We start from the raw sequence: 21,328 nt of genomic DNA on the forward strand, positions 1-21,328 counted from the left end.
TAGTCCAAATGTGACTCGCCCTTCTGCCTTACTTCCTACGTCCTTCCTGCATTACTAGTTGTGAACACAAGTCTTCTTAAGCTCTTAATTCCACACATGCATACTAATGTCATTTCAGATCAATGGAGAGAACTGAATTATACGACACGCTGGTTCCAGATTCCCGTCTGCCACGGACCACCTCTAGTTACACACCCTTTGTCGAACTGCCCTGTGAAACCTGGGGTTTAGCTGTATACTGCTTTTTCAGGAAGATAAAACTGGCAGCGGTTTGTCCATCACATGCTCCTGTTTAAAAATCCTCAGTTGATTTCCCATCATTTATCTATAATAGGATGAAATGCAAACTCCTTTGCCCCGGCCCCTGATTCCATCACACCAAATCTTTCTTTGTATATGGTCGGATGACCTTTCTATGGCTCCTTTCTAAGGCACCAAGTCGTTCGTTGACTTATACACACATTTGTTATCTTTCAGTTCTGCGGGTGAAAAGTTCCACATGGGTCAGGATGGGCTAATCAAGGAGCTGGCAGGCCTGTGCTCCTTCTGGAAGCTCGGGGGGCGGCAATCTGTGTCCTGGCCTTTACCAGCTTCCAGAGGCTGCCCCCGTTCCTTGGCCCCTTCATCTTCAAGGCTAGCAATGGCCAACCAGTCTTCCTCACATGCATCTGACACTGACCTCTGCTTCCCTCGTGCGATTACATGGGGCCCACTGGATAATCCAGAATAATCTCTCCACCTCCAGATCCTCCATTTAACCACACCTGCACAGTCCCAAAGTGGACATCTTGGGTTGGGGGGGCATTACCCTAACTACCATCATGGTGGTCTGTCTGCCTGGACTTCCCTGGTAGAAGACTCCTATCCAATTCCTTAGGCATTCCTTAAGATCCTACGGAAATGTCAATATTTTCACGAGGCCCCTCCCCTTACAACCCAAGACACGTCTCTGGCAGCACTGACTTTGTACTCCAGTTTATTTGTGCTCAAGCCTGTCTCTCTGACTAGACGGTGAATCACTGTGTCTTACTCATTTTTGCAGCCTTAGGGGCCTAACTATAAAAGACTGTGGGGAAGAAAAATGAATATTTTAATGAGTAAAGGCCTCAGCCAGAGGCAAGACCAGTAAACACACAGGACTTCTGAGTATAATTTAGAAACTAGTTCTGACAGCTCTTAACTGGTTCTTATCACATAATCAACCAAGCCCCTTAATCCTTTAACGATTCCAGGGAGGTCTTCCGGCAAACTTCAAATCAACCATTTGCATCTAAGGCTGTTTCTGACTTTAAAGTGATTTGCCATAGATCACAAAGTGTTGTCAAGTGTCCTCCTCGGCTTGGCTAGAAAAGGGCGAGCCACATCCCAAATGCTTGGTTAGATGCTGAATTAGGGAAATGACCTTATTTGCACTATTTCTGAATTCCAAGAAAATGATTCTCGTCTAACAAATCTGACTGCACTTTGTTGGGGGTTAAAAGCAACTTTGCCACAATATTTGTTTGATATTTCAGTATCTGGAAGTTCTTGCATAGAACAAAAAGTTCAAATTAAGCAAAGTTTAAATGGCCTCAAATCTTTAAATTGCAAGGCAAACAAGGAATTGAATAAATTTCGGTCTCGTGAATGGGCAAAGCTGTACTTTTAAAGGCAATAGTTTGCCAGGAATATCCAATGTGACTAATAGGACTATGCACTATAGAAACCTAAAGACATGGAATTAAAAGTAAAATCTGTGTGCCCAGCAGTTGAGCTGCAAGAACCCAACAGTTAGGTACAAAAGAGGAGAGATTATCACCTGTTTCCGAATTTGAATACAAAGTCTACTCTGCTATTTTTTCTTCATTAGCAGTAATAAAACCTCTCTTCAACCTAACTCCTGCTAGTTTTGTTAGTTTCAGGTTAGCAGAATGTGGAGTTCCCAAAGCCAAGAGTGGTGTTTAAATGTGCCTTCTGTTAAATTTCATTGTCTTTCCTAACACTGATAAAATAGGTAGGATTTTCAGATCCACAAGGGGGGGGCGCCTATGTATCTGATAAAACACTGATAAAATAGGTAGGATTTTCAGATCCACAAGGGGGGGCCTATGTATCTGTATCAAACCTCACATTCACAAAGCAGAAACTCAGGCCTAGCTGCTTCCTCTAGGTCAGCAAAAAGCCAAGGGTGAGGGGAGATGGTCTGATCACCCACTGAGGAATGGAGCCTGAGAACACGGGCCCTGCCGTAACGGGTAAGCTGTACATACGTGTAGTACACACGGCAGATTGTGAACTGGATGCATTTTTATGGAAAAGGGAAGCACAGCTTCTCAGTATTTGTGTTGGGCTTTTTTCAAACTTCTAAATTCTTCTATAAATATATTAAGAAAAACATCTAGGGCAATGAACACCGCCAACCAAACTCTTTGGCTAAAATGGAGGACTGCAGGCCTAATTTGCAGAAAGAGCCATCATGTTGCCGCTCTTACTGTCTGGACACTTCACTCCTGTTATTACATCTCGGTCACCTACAGGCACGACACAGACCCCACTTGGGGAAATGGTCTGGAGCATCTGGAATGAGAGCTGGAGCCATCTCAAGAAAGAACAAACATTAAAAGCTATTCACAACCCAGTGAAAAGCAAATGCACCTCAAAAGTCTAGGTCTATGAAGAACGCAAACCAGATGTTTTGTAATACCTTAATATATAAAACAACTGAACCCACTAAGTGGTACTTATGGAAGCTGGCTTGAGAGTTAGAGCTTTAGTTAGAGGTGGAACTAGTTCCCACCAGGAAAAGGATTGTTTGTCCTGCTCCTAAAATCCAGTCATGCTAAGGGTGATAATGGTACTAAACGTTTTAAGAACCAACAGAAACGGTGGTGGGACCTACACATTTCGTTTTCCATAAAAGTAAAACGCCCAGTAGAATTACATTGTTCTAACTTAATCCCTTCCGAAAATAATTTTCTTGCAGCTTGCATTTCATCTTGAACAATTTTACTATGTTCAGCATAGTAGCAACTGAGAAAAAAATGTGTTTCCTTTAGAAACAAAAGTGAGAAAACTTTACAAAAAAAAAATTGCGCTTCTGCGACGCTACGCTTCCAAGTTCTTAACATAAAGCCAAAATAACGCACAATATAGATGGCTACAGTAACCCAACTTTTCTGCAACAAGTACGCTTAAAAACAATGACCATTCACCACAATACATTATTTTCTACAGTGTGAGCGGGTAATGGACCCGCAAACATTTTTTTCTTTTTGGCTAGCTTGCTTTAAAAATCTTGCAACTTGCAAGCTCAAGTTTTTTGGAGGGGAAGGCCGGTTAATGGTCGAGCTTAAAATAAATCGGCTCTGCAATTACTTCGTTCTTTAAGCCGATGAAACACGTTTACCCATTCCACGCCATAAAGCAATTCGATGTCAACTTGCTATGGAGTCAAATGCGACAAACTCCGAGAGCTCCAGTGGAGGCGGCGGCTGGCGGATCCCACAGATCCTCGCACCCCTGCGGCACCAGGACGCGCAGCCCGCGCTCAGGGCCTGCCGGGCCCGGGACAGTGCACCGCCGCCACCCCCCGTCCCGGGGATACTGAGGCCCGGTGACCCGGGCGACCTGGAGTCGGCGAAGGCCCCGCCGCGGCTTGGCGCCCCCTTTCCCCAGAGGCCGGGAGGCTCCTGGGCAGCGCGCTGTGGACACCACGCTCCTATAGCCGTGGGAGGGCTATGGCACGAGCCTGGGACGCCGTGTCCCCGACCCGCCGCTGCCCGATCCCGCAGCATCCTGAGACCCAGGAGCCCGCCGCGGGGACCCGGGCGCCTCCCGGCGCGCAGCCCCGGCCGCGGGCCCCTCCAGCCCGAAAGCCCCAAAGTTGCGCGGCCGCGTTGCCGGCGGCGGCGACTCGGCCACCACGCGGTGCGGGGCTCCCCGCCGCCCGCGCCCCGCGCCCCCGCCCGCCAGCGCCCGGCTAACCTGGATAACCTGACGCCACCTCGCCACCCCAGCGGCCGCCGCGCGCCCCTAGCCATGGCCAGCCCGGGAGCCGCGCCGACGCCCGCAGCCTCCCGGCGGCCGCCTCTGCCCCCGCGCTGGCGGCGGCGCAGGATGCGGTCTGCGGGAGCGCGGAGCCTCCCGGAGCGCAGCGGGGCCGAGCGGCCGGGCGGAGCATGCCCAGTGCGAGCGGCGCCGCCGGGTCTTCGCGGCAGCGCGGCGGGGCGGGGCGGGGCGGGGCAGCGGGCCGGCCCGCGGGGGAGGGGCCAGGGCCGGGGGGCGGCCCCTCGGTCCCCGAGGCCCCGCGACGAGACCCCGCGCCCAGCTGTCTCCGGCCGGCGCCCGCCCCGCGCGGCTGTGCTGCAGCCTCGACTGTCTCGGCGTGGGTCCCGGGTTCCCGCACGCGGGGCTCGGGACCCGCCCTGGGCCCGTGACCCCGGACCTACCCCGAGCAGGGTCCCCGTGCGGCCGCGGTGCCCGCCCCGGCAGCGCCCCCGCCGCGCGCGGAGCTGCAGGAGCGGGACGTCCACCGGCGGCTTCTGAGCGGCGGGCTTGGGATTCTAGTCTCCTCCTTTGTGACTATCTGGAGTTTCTAAGTTTTCTCTAGTGACCACTGTGGTGTTTTGTCAGTGAGGAAAGACGGGTTTTCTAAGGCGCCTGCAGAAGTTGAGCGGCCCGTCTCCGCAGTGCAAGCTGTCCTTTTCCACGCGGCGGGACTACTTGGTGCCAGGCCGGCCCCCGGCTCCTCCTCGGGCTGCCCCCGCCCCTGTCGGCCCCGCCCCTCCCCGCCCCGAGCCCCGCCCCCTCGGCTGCGGCGTAAACCCGGAGCGGCAGATTTCCCACGGCGCCCGGGAGCCGGTAGTCGCCGGGCGGGAGCGCTGCCGGGGGCGGGGTGACGCAGCTCCGCTCTCCCCATCTCTCCCCGTCCCCGGCGAGCCTCGCGGGGGAGCGCTGCGACCCCCGCCGCGGGCCCGGCCGCAAAAATGGGTCAGGATCCGACTGAGCATGCTCGCCGGCTCGCGGCCGCGTCGGGCGCCCAGGTGGACCCAGCCGGGCCTCCGGTCGGGCCGCGCGGGGGTGGCGCAGGTGCGCGGTCCGGGAGCAGGTGCGTGGTACCCGGCCGGGCCGCGGGCCGGAGTGGGGGGGCGGGGTTGGGGGGGGTGGGTCTGGGTCACAAGTGAGTTGAATTAGAAATCCTATTTCAACATTAGTTTCATTACCTCAAGAACTTTCAGCTGGTTTGTTTTCCAGGCAACCCAAATCTTTCATTCTCTTCTCGTATTTAATAGGCATCCTTGACAATTGCATGAGGACACGAAGTTTTCACCTGCTTTTTCGAAGATGAAGGCCTTGTCCTCACTCTCAGATCATTGCGCGGTGTCAGAGTCCATTTTTTCTTCAGTTCTTCCTTCCTCTGAGACTCCACGTTCTCCAGGACCCTGCAGAGCGCGCTCGCGCCGCCTTGGATGCACTTGGGTGGGCGTGGGAACTTGCTGCTAGCCTTCGGTTTCGGAGGAGAAGACGGGAATGGAGAGCTTCCAGGGAAGGGAGGCTACAGGCAGGAGAGGAGTAAACTCAGGAACCCAGAGAGATGCTTTCAGGTGAGTGGGGTCTTGCGGGTTTCCTTTCCGGGGAGGGGGGACGCTGCCGCACCAAGCTTGGTGCCATGTTGGTGGAATATGAGGGAAGGGGGCAGGGCGCAACCTTTAAAAGAAGACATATCCCGAGGACATGACATAAACTGGTTACAACCAGCTGGGTCCAAGATGGCGGACTAGCCAGCATCCACTAGACCTTGAGCCTCAGTATAGGCTCATTGTAACACATCAGCTAAATGATACACCCACAGGTGCCATGACAGTTCCAAGGCTGACCCTAAAGGTCAAAAAGTAGGCGGTGGCCCAATTCCTGGAAATCCCCACCCTCCCCCCAAATAGCTGGAATACTCCTCCCACTCATTAGCCTATGAAATTACCCACCCCTATAAAAACTGACAACCCCCATACCCTGGTCCCGCTCTTGCCTTCTGAGATGGCCCACACTCTGTCTGTGGAGTGTTTCTCTAAATAAATCCACTTCTTATCTATCACTTTGTCTCTCACTGAATTCTTTCTGTGTTGAGACGTCAAGAACCTGAGCTTCATTAAGTCCTGAGACCAGGTGTGTGATCTCAGTTAAAACACCATGGGTTCAAGTGCCAATCTGAGTTACACGGTTTCATTGGGATTCCCTCCGAGGGCGGCTTCCCTCTCCCCTAGTCCAGCCCCAGTTCAGCGCCAGCGTGCTTGGGGACACCACCTGTAGTGAAGGCCCCTCTGGGGAACAATTTCCTGGGGGGCTTACTCTGGTGCTCCCCAGAGCCCTACCTTGTGCTGAGGCCCCCCGCCTCCCTCTCGCGAACTGTGAGGCGCCATCATTGCCCGTGCCTCCTGAGCCCTGCCCTTGAGCTTGCCCAGGCCCCTTGGAGGTCCACACCGCGAAGCGTCTAGCCTGGGAGAGGATGGGTGAGAATTTGAACCCGGTATGTCGCCAGCAGAAGTCACGAGCTGTAGTTGCTCCTCCCTTGCATGTCCTAGTTTGGTGACCGGTACCCCCTTCTTCTTAGCTATGCGCAGCACACATCTGGATGTTTGTTATCCCAGATTCGCTCATTTGCTTTCCCCCGTCATCCAGCTGGTCACTGGCCTGTCCACGCTGCCCTTAGACCTCGCTGGATGCGGACCCTCCACCTGCACCACACTTTTCGGACCGTGTCAGCTTCCCCATCAACCACAGAGCAATGACCTTCCAGAAGGATCCTCCCTCTGTGCTCCCGATCCGTCCTCTGTGCCTCCACACACTTTTCTTTCTCAGCAAATTATATTTCAGTATATCTGCAAAAAATCCTTACACGGGTTCCTACTGCCTTCGGGAGAAAGTCCAAGTTTTTAAGCATAAACTGGCCCCTGTCTCCCTCTCCTGATTGGCCTCCAGCCAGTGTCCCCGCGTGTCCCCCATCCTAGCTGACCCCAAAAGTCACACCTCTGTGTTCCTGTAGTTCTCTTGTCCCTCTTGCCTTGCTCACCCCTTGGCAAACGGTTACATCTTCAACACCCAGTTCAGGCTGGATCTCCTCTGACCTCCCCAGGGGTTTCTCCTGGGTACGTCACCTGGGCCATGTGCTTTGTCTCCATCTGACATACCTGACCTTGATTTATTTTCCTTCATCTCCGCTGCACTGAGGCAGCGTGACCACAAGGGCTCCTGTCAGCCCTCTCTGTGTCTTCGCTGTCAATCCTCAGTAAGATTTTTACTTAATAAATGAATGATAGGTATATGTACCCATCTAATGTTTAAAGTTCATCAATTTAAAAAATTCTTCCCAAGAATTGTAAGTGGAGTGCACAGAAAAAAATACTAGAACAAAGTCACATCTTATGCTGTTGCCAAATGGTTGTATTCCTTTGAGTGATGTGAGACCTCAGATTTGACTTTCAACCCAGTGGATTTTCTTCAGCTTCAGAGATCAGGGCATGTCTGAGGTCCTTGTTTATCAGTCTGTGGCTGCACAGAGTTCCGTGTTGTATTGCTTATTAATCTACAGACTGCATTGTTCTCTCTCCTTGTTTCCTTCTACAGTGTAGTCATAAGCTTCTAATTACAGGTTACTCCTTAGAATAGATTGTGCTTGATTTTTTTTCTGATGAGAGTGTGGCACACAGAGAGGGCAGATTAACCATTTAGGAAGGAACACGCTTCTTGCAGTTCCGCCAGCTTGTATTGCCTTCCAAGAGCTCTTCCAGCTGATTGTGGGGTGACTGGCCACCTGCTTCAGATTCACCGGGGAGGCTTAACCCACCCAGACCTCCTGAGCAGAGTGGACTGGGGGCCGGCGAGTTTAACAAGCCCTCCAGGTGATTCTGGATACATTTGAGAAACACAGTTGTAAGTCATACGGATAAAAGGAAAAAAACAAAGTATTAGTCCAGAACTTCAAGTACTGGTTTTCTCTGGTGGAGAGATGCACGTGGGTGGGAAGAGAGTTGGCCCGTGTCAGAAGCGTTGCCCGTGTTTGTGCGTGTTAACCAGCCGGGGCTTGTGTTGGGGAGGCTGGGGATCTAGAGCAGCACGAGGTAAGGCAGCTGCTTGCTTATCGGTGTGTTGAGCCGCTCGGGGCCTTACTTGGTGGCCTCTTAGGCCACGTGTGATTCCCCAGCACCTGTGTCCTCAGGGCAGCCCCCTTGGCGGGGGTGAGCGGGCCGTGGAGGCTCTGACCCGACCCCTTCCTGGAAGAGGCCAGGAGAGCTGTGGGACTCTCATTAGGCAGCGTCCTTGTTCCTGGGAGCCTGACCAGGCCAGTAAGGAGGGGGCGGGGGAGGAATGGAAGGAAGCAAGCCTTTCTCTCCACAACCCTGTGACTTGCTGGCTGAGGAGGGCAAAGCTTCTTGAAAAGTCTGAGTCAGGGTTAGGGAAATACTCCCTTCCTCGTCTGGGTGTAGACGGAGCCCTGATGTTGGTCCTTTGAGGGGTGTGTGCACGTGTGCTGTCTAACCAGTTAGCCAGGAACCGCAGAGCAAAGGGCTGCCTGCAGCCTGAGTAGGGTCGGTGACCCAGCTGGGGGTCCCGCCCTCCCTGATCGTTTTCTGAGGCCACAGCAAGGCCCTGGTCACCTCCCAGCTGAGCCTGCTGCCCCCTTTGGGTTTCTCTCTGACGGTGACTTGGATCTCGGGACACGGGTTATTGGCAGGAGAAGGGATGGATCCGGGGGTCCCCTCCGTGTGCAGGGCCTTCCTGAGAGGCGGTGGGAAGGTCAGAGGTGGGAACCTCTCCGTGACGAGCCGGGAGAGGCTGCCTCGGAGGTGGGGCGGGTCCAGGGGCAGGGGCGTTGTGAAAACGGACTTCACAGCGGTTTCCCTCGGATTCTGAGGAAGTTAGGTCTTGCGCGTAGCTTGGTGTCCCGGTCTTTGAGTTTGTAGTTTCCTCGGGAAGCAGGGAAGGCCAAGCATCCCCTTTCCCAGCACGGGTCAAAGCTGGGTGACCCGTGTAATGAAACGAACAAACACACCGCTGGCCAGCACGTGGGAGAGAAACACCCAGGGTGCCGAGATGTTCTCCAGGAGCACAGCAGCTCAGGAGGCCCCGCGCCCAGGTCAGGTGCGGCTCGAAGCCCGGGGCTCCGCCCAGGGGAGTGTCGGCAGCCTCTCTGACCTGCGTAGGAGTGACCGCGACCCCTGCACGATGAAGACTCCAAGGTGAGCTCGGAGAGTCGAGGTGTGATTTCTGTGCTGGCGATTCCACGCCTCGCTCTTTTCTCAGCAGTCATTTGCTAGAATTAAGAGGGAAAGAAAGGAAATTCCGTCCGTGGATACACGTGATAAAAAGTGGACACAGGGGCTCCAGCCGGGATGAAGGCGGGGGGCGGGGAGCCCCGAGGGGCGGCTGAGCTGAGCCGAGCTGGGCGGGCAGAGGCCAAGGCGGCTGACAGGGGGTACGAGGCCACGTGGTGGGTGGGAGGGGCCGGGGGAAGGGGCCCTCCCGAGGCAGGAATGGGGAGAGTGAGATGCTCGCCCCACAGAAGGTGGAAAGAGCTGGTTTTCATAGGAGATTTGAAGGACTGGGAGGTGGGAGGCCTTTGCTTTTACGTGGGTACCGTCTTCCTCTGGAGCCCTCCCGTCTGCCGGCCGAGGTTAGGTCCAGGGAGCCGGCGGCCCAAGCCCAGGACCTGCCTGGGGATGGGGCTCCTCAGCGGGCAGCGTGGAGGCACTGGACATCCACACGTGATGCGTCACCACGGGCCGGGGCTGACACGGGGCCTGAAACTTACTTTTGATGCTGTTACAACTGCGGCTTGAGCCCCGCCTGGGGATGAAGTTTCCTAACAGACTGGAACTTCCCTCCCGGCACAAGAGACACAGCCCAAGAGTGCCGGCCTTCACTCAGATCCCTGCCCCCGTCTGCCTGATAATGAGTAGAGTTTCCACCTGTCACTACAGGAACGGCTGTGTGGTGTGTTCTCCATCGTGGCGAGTGTGCTTGTGAATAGTTTTTCTTTGCTTCTGGCCCGCGTGGGGGTTGGTACAGCCGAACTGTCCGGCTGAGGGCACAGGGCTCTCCTCCTGGACCATGCCTGCGTGTCAGGCGGACACAAACTCTGCAGCTTCTCTTTAGTAATCTTTTCAGTCTCATCTCGTGTAGGTTCTGGCACATAATTGATGCCCATCGATTTTGTTGAATCACGTGTTGAAATTGGTGTTAGAACTACAGGTCGGAGTATCTCGGAGGCAGGCGTGTAAAAATACAAAATCTGTCATTCAGCTGGTTAGTGGGAAACGCCATCCAGACTCTGGCCTCAGTCTGTGTCATCTTGATTCGGCTTTTCTTTCTGATGAAGTGTTTCAGGTCGGTTACCAGACTGTTCCTCCCTGATTTGGGTCAGCTGGCAAAAAAGCAGAGCTGCAAATACATCCTGGATGAGTGTATGGCTGAGTTCATGAAAATGTTTGCAGGAGAAGGTTACTAAGTGGCTGTTTTTTTTAGCATCGTGGTTCAAGGGCTCTCTACTGTAATAGGTCAGCATTTCTGCTATTAATTTCAATGAGCCTTTCCTTTTGCTTTAATAGGAAATCTAAAAGTGTCTTGGAATCAACCATCCCTAAAACTTGCGGAATGTTGTAATCGTATGTATGAACTAAACGAGCCAGTTTGCTTAAGTTGAATGGAAATTGCGATTTGCTGCCCACAGTGTGGGGTGTAGGGTCAGGTGAGAAGTGCAGCTAGGAATTGCTGAGATGCCCAGTGACATTGGCTGGCGATGTCGGCAGCAGTCGGAGTGGAGTAGGAGAGGGCTTTGCCCGGCTGTCTCCACGTGGCTGATTTCAGTGATTTACAATTGCTTGTCTGTGCTTTGGCCTGTAGTACTAAGGACTGCCAACGGACTGAGCTAACCAGCGCAGCTTCAGGAATCTCTGGCTGGTACATGAATATTACATTTAATTACATTAAGAGTCCGCCATTGCTTATTCCCCGTAAGAGACACAGCAGGTCATACCTCATCATCTGTTAGGCACTCACCAACCTATAATTCACCTGGTGCTGGGCCCCGACTCCTGAGGGCACCAGAGAAGCAGGAGAGCCGGGGACAGCTCTGAAGGTGTCAGTGCTAGCCGAGCACCAAGCTAGTCCTGCGGGGAGAACACGTTCCCGCTGCGGCCTGGAGTTTACATTGTCAGGTTCCCATGACCACCTTCCACTACCTGGGGGCTTTGGTTCTGAAGGCTGAATCTGGTTTTCTGTCTCTCCCTTATTTTCGCTCGTTTTGACTCTCACACGACTTCTTCTTGAGAGCGTTATTTCCTTTCCTTTCGTAGTGTCATGGGGAGAGTCATGAGAAAACTACCAGGGAAAGGAGGAACCAAGTCAGTGCTGAGACCCCCGGGGTCAAGCCAGGCTGGTTCTGCTGACCTCGCGTCCAGGACGGCTCCCAAGACCGCACGTGGAGAGGGTTGAATTGATTTATTTCTTACGAGATTCTGGCTCAGGTTTCCTTCAAATGGTAGTTGTTATTAACTTAAAGTATTCAAAATATGATCTGACAGGCAAGTTAGGAGCATAGAATTACATCATTCTAGCACTGCCAGCTTTTAGACCCACATGAAATACACCTTTCTGCTGTTTGTGAGATCTACTGCATTTGATTGTCAGGAACCAGTTAAGAGAGCAGGATGGCCGCCCCGGCTTCTCCGAAAGTGCCCCCTGTCGCTGGGTCCTCCGGGGCCTCACTTCCTGTGGGAGAAGGCCGTGGTCTGAGTGGGCCTCTCTGCGGGCAGGGCCTCTCTGCGGGCAGGGCCTGGGGGGCCAGGAGGCTGAAGGCTGAAAGCACAGGGTGATGGGACCCTCCGGGGACTCGCGGTTACCCTGTTCCGCTTCCTCTCCCGTCCCTGTCCTCAGGGTCGGGGGTGATGGAGGAGGGTGCGGGTCCTTTGCCTTCAATCACTCCCAGTCTCCCCCCGCTCGTGGCGGCACGAGGTTGAGGCCTGGCACTGGGGCTGGATGATCCTCCCGCTGTCCTCCTGTCACCTCTGCCCCCACCCCCGAGCACAGGCCGATGACCTGCTGGTTTCTGGGGCTAGACTCTGTTACCCTGACCCAGCCCTGCTGAGGATTCCCAGCGTCCTGTGGGTCCCCCTGGGCTTTCCTCGAGCCCCTCAAAGCCAGCAGGCTCTTTGAGTTGCAGCTCAATCCCGAGTCTTAGTGAGAGCCGTGGGTTCCTTGGGGTGGACCGTGGAGAGACAGGAAACAGGAGCTTAAGAGGGGATGTATGTCCGCACTTCATCCTCTTGTCAGGTGAGTGCAATGTCTTCATGGAATCAGTATCTTTAATATCTATAAACACATACTGATCGTTTTAGAGTGAGAATATTTTTCAGTTGCTGCATTAACAGTCAAACTGCATCCTCCTAAACATTAAGGTGATGGTACCCACGTGAAGTGTTAAAGGGGCAGTGTTGTACAATCGTCACAACGATTTACTCTTAACGTCGGCGCAAGAAATTAGCCATAGAATCTGTGACTTTCAGAATGCATTAGATGCAATATTTTGGGCCAGTGAGACTAATACTGCACATAAGTGGGAAAATTGAGTCTCATACATACATTTTAATTTATTATGAAATTAATATGCCAGATTTGTCTAACAATTTAGGAACATTGCGTAACTTATTGTGACAGTTCATTTACGAAAGAACTAGGGTGCCTTTTTTTTTGAGCCATAAAACAAATTGGAGAGTGATTCTTACCCCATGAGTTATTTATGTAGGAAGATGAATAAAAACATTAAGCATGATGAATGCATTTGCTGTGACAGGGTCACAGCAAGAACAAATAATAACGCATGCCACATTTTTAATCAGGCTAAAGAATTTTACCACACAGCAAATTAAGGAATCTTATTTTTATCTGGTGCAACATTAAACTTGTTTTATCACGCAAACGGCATTGACCACACATTGCCCCTCCCCCCAAGCTAGCTGAAACTCCTTGAGGACGGAGGCCACGTCTCCTGTCCGCAGCCTCTGCATGCAGGGTGTTACCCGACACACGGCTGGTACTGGCTCAGCGTCTGCTGGGTAAAACCTGAACTGAAGAGTGACTTAAACAGTTTTTGGGGTTTTTTTTTTAATTAATTTTTTTTTGGAGTATAGCTGGTTTACGACGATGTGTTAGTTTCAGGTGGGCAGCAAAGTGAGTCAAGGTGAGTGGACATACACATATATCCACTCTTTTTTAGATTCTTTTCCCATATATACAGGTCATGACACAGTGTTGAGTGGAGTTCCCTGTGCTATACAGTAGGTCCTTATTAGTTATCCATTTTATATACAATGGTTTTAAGTGAGCTAGTCTTTATGAGGAAACGTACATGAAAGAAAGGCAGTGACTTCCTTTTGAAGAGTTGTTTACCTAAAAAACCTGAATGATGATTTGATCAGAAGCAGGTTGGTATTTGGGGAGGTGGCTTTTCATGTATGGTTAATCTCTGAGATTAGTATGTAGTAAAAATTAGAAAAGCCCTTGCCTTGACCATAAAGCCTAACCTTCCCGTTTGAGTATATAATCTCTCTCCAATGGGAGAATGAGAGGAGCGTCTCTGTACGAATGTCCGGGCAGTCTGATCCCTGGTCTTGAAGGAATCTCTCTACTCGTTCTGCCCTAATAGTAGACCTTTATTCTTTAGTACATTTCACTCTGAGGATTAAACGTAAGGAGTTGCATTTTCTGCGTCCCACGTAGGGAAGGGTCGGATGCGGGGTCAGAGACCGCATTGCCTTTTGTGCTGAAAGTAGGGTTTCTGTGATGTGAAGGAGCCTGGAAGTCGTGGCAGTTCTTTGACTGAGTCATGCTATGTGAGAGGCAGCCCTTCTGGAGCTGGGCTGTGCACGGCCGCTGTTTTGATCCAGCTTGAACTATTCAAGACAGGCCTGTTGGGTTGGTTACTGCTCTCAGGTCACAGGACACATCAGCGTGACAGTAAAGCCAGGGTGTCACTTATGTTTGGCATTTAACCTCACTTCGTTGTGGTTTTAAGATGGTCACGGGAGGTTGCATATGAGGCAAGAGCGGATGGGTGTGGCTTGTCACCGATATTAGAAAACCGGGACGATCGGGTGGGCAGCTGGAAGTTGACTTTATGTCTGAAGCTCATCATCAGTACTGTCTTTGGACCGGAGGTGCAGTATTTCTGCTCCACTGGTACGAGTGCCCTGTGTGTTTCTCGGCCTTTCCTTTAACGATGACCTTGCTCATCTAAGTGCCATCAGGGTCCTGTTTGTAACCTGCTCAGGAACCTGGGTGATCAAAGCCAGTGCGAGATTTACTCTGAAACGACCTGATGGTTTAAGTGCCAGGGATGCTGCTTAAGTTTCGGCTTAAGTACCAGGGCCCACAACGGCTTATCTTCCAGCGAGATGCATCCTGACAGCGCCACAGAGGGCACCAGGTACAGGCAGCCGAGTAGGAACTGCGTGTGGAGGGTGTGGATTCCATAAGCGCCGTGAGTTTGGTGTCTTCTCATTTTTATTAATTACATTTAATTTTTATTAATAGTAATTATATTTAATGTAATAATTTAATAGTAATTAAGTTTCACATTCCCAACAACGACCCCTTCCCGGCGGCCTGGCGTCCCTCGGTGGCCGAGCGGCTGGACGTCCGCGTGCTGAGCTCCTCAGAAGCCAGAGGCTCTGCGTCCCACTCGTCCCGCCGGCGGCCCCTGGCCATCCTGCCGAGGGGCGTCTCTCCCCGACCCGGGCACTCCTGCCATCTGAGCTGCCCTGCATTTACCAGGGCGCCTGGTGCTTCCCCGACGTGCCGTGACATTGTGCGCGAGTGTGTGCCCTGCAGGGCCCTATGCGTGGACGTCCCCGCATCCCAGCACCTGGCAGGGGGCAGACCCCAAGCCCACTGCGGGTGAGTCCTGCTGGGCTTGTACCAACCGTGCGCCAAGGAGTGATGTCCGTGGGCAGGACCGCAAAGGCGGGCGGGCTGGGTCCATCCTTCTCTGTGCTGTGGACGGAGTCCTGTCCGCCCAGAGGTCCCATGTGGAAGCCTAACCCCCAGTGGGACGGACTTAGGATGGCGGGGAGGTAATCGGGGGGTGAAGGGAGAGCCCTCCTGCTGGGCTAGTGCCCCTGTGCGCAGAGCCGGCGAGGACCTCCCCCCAGAGGCAGCCACGCAGGCGGAGGGGGGCTTCCCGGGAAGCCGGCCCTGGCTGCGGACTCCCTGCCTCCAAACGGCGATAATAACATCTGCTGTTTAAGCGCCCAGCCTGGGGAGTTTTGTTACAGCAGCCTGGGCTGACTAAGACAGTATGTTTCCAGAAAACATTTGTCTGGAACACGGTCTTTCCCAGACTCCTGTCTCCCAGGGGAGCCATCAGCTGACAGCAGGGCCATGGGGAGACCGTCTAAGGGGGGGCGGCAGCGTTCGTGTCAGCTGAGTGCAGGTGCTGCTGGGAGGGGGCAGAGAAGCTTCCTTTTTGTGAGGATGCACTGAATGACGCTTTCGGAGTAGAGCACCCGGTACTGCTGTGGGGTCGTCTGTACGTGGTGTTTATGGGACTGTGATTCCAGTGCAAGTACCGGAGATACAGCTTTTGAAGAGATGGTTCTGGGTTTTGCTTGTTTTGAGATCCTTTAGGATAATTCAAAAGATCTCCTACAGAAAAAGCCTATGATTTATGTGTTCACACTGAAACTCTTGGATTCTGATTTTTTTCTTTGAAAATTTTCTTAAAAATTAATTTGTTAAAAATGTAAACTTTTCGGGGCTTCCCTGGTGGCGCAGTGGTGAAGAATCTGCCTGCCAATGCACGGGACACGGGTTCAAGCCCTGGTCTGGGAAGATCCCACATGCTGCAGAGCAACTAAGCTTGTGCACCACAATCACTGAGCCTGTGCTCTAGAGCCCGTGAGCCACAACTACTGAGCCCGTGTGCCACAACTACTGAAGCCTGCGTGCCTAGAGCCTGTGCTCCGCAACGAGAGAAGCCACCGCAATGAGAAGCCCGCGCACCACAATGAAGAGTAGCCCCTGCTCGCCGCAACTAGAGAAAGCCCATGCGCAGCAATGAAGACCCAACACAGCCAAAAATAAATAAATAAAAATAAATAAATCTAAAAAAAAAAAAAAAAAAAAAAAAAAAAAAAAAATGTAAACTTTTCTAAGTTATTCCCCACTCCTGCCCCTTTTCTTGAATTGCTTTTCTCTGTGCAAAAAACTTGTCAGGAATTGTAGTGCTTGAAAGGTTATTTCTCTAGAAAAATGGACTCACTCCATTCATTTCCATTTTTCCTATTTTTTTTTTGCACTCCTTGTTTTCCTGTTATATATTTGGTTCTTACCATAGTTTTTTCTATCTTTAGTTTTTTAAAAAAATTTGATCACCATTGAGTATACACAAGAATAAGTTAGAAATGTAAAAAAAATTTTTTTTCCACGAAGTAAGTTTTCCTGCAATATAAGGAATTCTATTGTGTTACGGAGCCTGTTACAGGGGAACGTGATTAGCAGATCATAAGAATGAGTGAGAACTTCTCCCCCCTTTCTCTGCCATGGACACTGATTGGTTTACCTGTGATTATCTGCTATGTGTAGAGGATGATGTCCTGGCCGATAAAACTTATTTCAGAGTTTGAAACACGTGTTGATCTAGGAGCACAGACAGACATTTCCAGGGGGTATCTGAGAAGACCTTACAACCCCATAAGAGCAGACCTTATAAAACGTGTAACAGTTTATAATGTACATGTTGGCCAGGTGTTTTTTTTAAGTTACCTCAAGTCCTTTTTGGAAATAGGGGTGTCTATTAATAAGTCACCCAAGACACAAAGAGTCGTGGCCGGTGTTTTCAGAATCGGCACAGTACTGCCACCGGACAGAGGGTGTGAGGGTCAGAGTCAGGGTCGCGGCATCCTGGGCCATCTTTCAGGTTGCCATCGGAGCTGAAAGCCCAGCTCTGCCGCACGAAGTGGTCCCTATGCCAGCGGATGCCCTGCTTGACCAAGAGCAAGAAGAACTTTTCAAGGAGAGCAGTGTGAATACCCTGATGTTCCAAACAAGCCGATGATGGGCAGAGCAGAGGTGTGAGCGGCCCTCCACGTGGTGTGGAGCTCACAGGGTGGCCTCATCGGCCCCTTGGCTATTTCACTGGCTGCCACCAGCAGCCATGCTTGATTTTTAAGGCAGCAAAAGAGGCTTTACCCAGACTCTTTGAATTTAGCCAGCCTCTGCAGGAAACAGTTTTTCCCCCCTGATCTGTAGTTCTAATGGCTGACTCCATCTGAATACTTATGTTGGATTTCACCGTGTATGTTTATACATACCAAATATTGAGATGAAGGTGGTAAATTTTGGTTGATATGTGTTAGTAGTTGCTAACAAATAGTTTGTTACTACGTACCACAGACTGAGTGGCTTAAAGGGAAACTTGTTTCTTAGTTCTGGAGGCTAGAAATCCAAGATCACGGTGTCAGTAGGGCCGTTGTCCCTCTGGGGAAGGATGCGTCAGGACTTCAGTATATGAATTTTGGGGGACACAGTTCAGTACACAACAGTGTGATCGGCATGAAGATAATCAGCTTATGGAGGCGTAGACCCAGTAGGGTCCTGGGAGATTATTGGATGCAACCTGATTATTTTGCACGTGAGATCAATGGGCAGTAAAGATCGTATTATTTTAAAAATTAAATCGGGTAAAGGGTCCTTCAAATGCTGCAAAATAATTAAAGCTCCTTTGTTTGCCCATGTGTCTCTCCAGCCCCGGTGGTCCTTCTCTTCTTTCTCCAACTCTGCCCATCCTCCTGGCTCCAGTCCACCTCCATCACTACCAGGAAACCTTCCCTAGCTGTTCTCACCAGCAGACGGCCCAACTCTGTACCACCAGCCTTTAGTAACTTGGTCCCTTCTGTCTCCTGATTTTTATTCACTGAAATTTGAAATGTACACACCATCTTATGTTTTAATCATGCCATGCATTTATTAGTCTCCTGGCATTTGTTGATGGAAAGATTTCTGGTTCCATTATTAAAAGGAAGTCTGATACATAGGCATGTAAAATTTTTCTGAAATACAAGTTGGGTTGTTTTGTTTTGTTTTGTTTCAGTTTTTGACCATGCCATGCAGCAGGCGGGATCTTAGTTCCCAGACCAGAGATTGAACCTGGGCCCCCTGCAGTGGAAGTGTGGAGTCCTAACCACTAGATTGCCAGGGAAGTCCCCTGAAATACAGGTTTTTTTTTTTAAATTAATTAATTAATTTATTTTTGGCTGTGTTGGGTCTTCGTTTCTGTGCGAGGGCTTTCTCCAGTTGCGGCAAGCGGGGGCCACTCTTCATCACGGTGCGCGGGCCTCTCACTGTAGCGGCCTCTCTTGTTGCGGAGCACAGGCTCCAGATGCGCAGGCTCAGTAGTTGTGGCTCACGGGCTCAGTTGCTCCGCGGCATGTGGGATCCTCCCAGATCAGGGCTCGAACCCACGTCCCCTGCATTGGCAGGCAGATTCTTAACCACTGTGCCACCAGGGAAGCCCTGAAATACAGGTTTTAATCACCTGGATTTTGAAGAGTGGACGTGTGGGGCTGGGCTGTGGAGTGGGTGGTAATGGGTGAGCCAGGTAATGAGTGCCTGGCTGGCCTTTCTTTACCTAAATGTGAAACTCGCTGACATTCTGCACCTTGATGACGTTAAGTCTTTTGTTGGGACTATAGGTGCAGTCATATCTTTGAGAGCTTGAGAAAGCTCCCAGGGACATAAGACTCTGATGGTCTCATCTCTATAACAAAGCTATAGACTCCTTGAAAGCCGAAACCTTCTGTTTCCTGCTTCATGCCAACTTCCTGCTGGGGCAGGGCCACGCCTGTTGACCTGTCACACCAGCTAGGGAAGCCAGAGGTTGACTTAATGTAAATAAGGTCAACAGAGGAAAATGTGTTCTCTTACTGGACTAGGCTCGGCAAATATTTTGAGAGTAAACATATACTTACCATGATTATCCTACAAGGTTTACCATTTCAATTTTGAGTACTATATGAAATATACTTTAAAATATTATAAAAATCACAGCCACATATTAATCTTTCTGAAAAGTTAAAAGTAAATTTTGTTATTTCTCTACAACGGATGAAAACTTGAACTTTTTGATGAAAACTTGAACTTTTTTTTAATTAAATGAGACCCAGGAGTATGCAATATACAATTAGTGACAGGCCTCACATAGGAAGACAAAATATGTTAAATATCTTAATGGGAAAATCAATGTTTAAATATATTACTTCCCCCCACTATGACTTAGAATGGCCTAGACATTATGCATTACATGGAGTGTGCAGAAATGTCTTGACAATTAATTCACTTAATACCTACGTGTATTATCTTGTATTCTTACAGTTAATTGAATGAACAGATTCAGACAACATTATTCATGAAACTCAAGGCCATAGTATGATTAAACAATGTTGCGTTCATAATTCCTGCTAAATATGAGATACATTTGGATTTTTGTGATATCACTCAGAATCAAAAATTTACTGTCATCCTTTCTGTGAGCTTTTGAAGTCATCATGAGGCAAGCCTGCCACCTGCTGGTCAAGGCTTGTTACTTCAGTCTACATTTCAAATAGCCTGGGCATTTTTCATTACAGCCAAAGAATGTAATGTGGGACTTCCCTGGTGGCGCAGTAGTTAAGAATCTGCCTGCCAATGCAGGAGACTGGGTTCGAGCCCTGGTCCGGGAATTTCCCACATGCCACGGAGCAACTAAGCCCCTGTGCCACAACTACTGAGCCTGCACTCTAGTGGCTGTGAGCCACAACTACTGAAGCCTGCGTGCCTAGAGCCCGTGCTCCACAAGAGAAGCCACCGCAATGAGAAGCCCGCACAGCTCAACGAAGACCCAATGCAGCCAAAAATAAATAAATAAATATAATTTAAGAAAAAAAAGAATGTGATACAATTTGAAGGAATCCTACATATGGACTTCTGAGATTTCCCAGGCTGTCATGAATTATTGAAGCTTGAACATCCTAACCATTGTCATTCCCACAAGCCTTTCATGTTTATTCTTCCCTTCTGATGACCATTGATGATAAATCTAGGTCTGTATGTTTCTGGGCCTTTGACACAGAGTCCACGTTCCAATGAGGCTTCTTTCTCTTGAGCAACTGTGTGCCAAGTCGGCCCGTAAATGCGGCCAACCCTCCGGCAGAGTCTCACTCCTCTGCCTCTTCTTTCCTGACCACATTGCACACACACACTGGTGCAGCCGCCGTGTCCCCGTGGAGGACCCCAGCCGGACTTCCCCGACTCCTCTGTCTGGCCCTGAGCCCAGCCCAGGGTTGTCCATCCCCCAGGTGTCCCAGAACCTCAGCTTCTTCATCTGTGAAGTAGGGCTGATGACTCCTCCGGGTTGCCTTGAGCATTAAGTCAGGTAATGTGGGAAAGCACTTAGCTTCCTGACTGTAAGACTCTCCTGTGCGTGTCCATCATCAGCAGTTCAAAGACTCGCCAAGATACAGCCCTGTGACTTTTCACCTCATCTGTGTCACCCAACCCGGCTTTTAGTCCTCTTTTTCTTCCCTGTTGTACTTTGAAGACCCGCTTCATGGGCAGGCAGACTGCAATCCCAGGGACTGGATGTTTAGGGCATGACCATGAGCAGCACAGAAACCGCCTTGAGGCTGGAGAGAAACGTCGGTGGGTCCTGCGAGCATCTGAAGCTTCTCCATGTTGATTCGGCTGTTGATTCGTCTGCACTCATTAAACCTGACTTTGTATTTGCTAGAAAGAGGGGTAATTGTCATGACTCTGGAAAGAGAGCAAGGGAGATAATTAGTGCAATAAGTGTTAATTAAGTGATAACCATACACAGTGACCGGGGGAGGTGCTGGGAGCACGAGGTCAGGACAGGACCCTGTCCAGAGCCCTGCGAGAAAGTCCCCTGACAGTGTCAACCCCAGTAATAAGGTCCCTTCCGTGGCTGTTTTATGTGTTGTGTTACAGTTGGATTTCCCCAGGTTTTTTACCTTTTGTAGGTCTTCTGAGCTTCAGGTACCTGCAGTTTCTGCTTTGCCTGCTTCTCAGTGGCGCTGACGGGTGTGGGTGTGGCTGGCGCTGTGCTCATCCTGGGTAAACGTGGCCACAGTGTAGAGTAAGCATTCGGCGACCCCGTTCATCTCCTTAAATGTGGCGTTTAGCGCGTTCTTGCTGCGTGGAAAGGGTTCTATAAACGTCTGTTTGAATTAATGAAAAGAATCTTCAAGTTGTCAGGGGCCTCATTAATTTCACAGTGCTCCATCACTGGAGTTAGGGAACAGTAGAC

At 50.9% G+C, this 21,328-nt stretch overlaps 1 protein-coding gene and 1 long non-coding RNA gene across 4 annotated transcripts in view; one reads left to right on the plus strand and one right to left on the minus strand.

Moving 5' to 3' along the window:
* MFAP3L (microfibril associated protein 3 like) overlaps positions 1-4,243 on the minus strand; it is a 68,658-nt gene extending 64,415 nt beyond the window's left edge. For 2 of the 3 annotated variants that reach the window (XR_005020216.1, XM_036854570.1), the window contains exon 1: positions 3,964-4,095. Coding sequence is in view for 1 of the 3 variants with exons in the window: in XM_036854571.1 (XP_036710466.1) it covers positions 3,964-4,159 (196 nt within the window). In the remaining 2 variants the exon portion in view is untranslated. Of the gene's footprint in view, positions 1-3,963 lie in introns of all 3 variants that reach the window. The other variant, XM_036854571.1, reaches the window with a different exon arrangement.
* A 732-nt stretch (positions 4,244-4,975) lies between these two features.
* LOC118896591 lies at positions 4,976-7,312 on the plus strand. The gene is made up of 3 exons (XR_005020217.1): positions 4,976-5,086; positions 5,271-5,582; positions 6,655-7,312. It is a non-coding gene; the product is annotated as an uncharacterized LOC118896591 (long non-coding RNA).
* Positions 7,313-21,328: the final 14,016 nt, after the last annotated feature.

Source organism: Balaenoptera musculus, chromosome 6 (genome assembly GCF_009873245.2).
Source record: "Balaenoptera musculus isolate JJ_BM4_2016_0621 chromosome 6, mBalMus1.pri.v3, whole genome shotgun sequence".
NCBI lineage: Eukaryota > Metazoa > Chordata > Mammalia > Artiodactyla > Balaenopteridae > Balaenoptera > Balaenoptera musculus.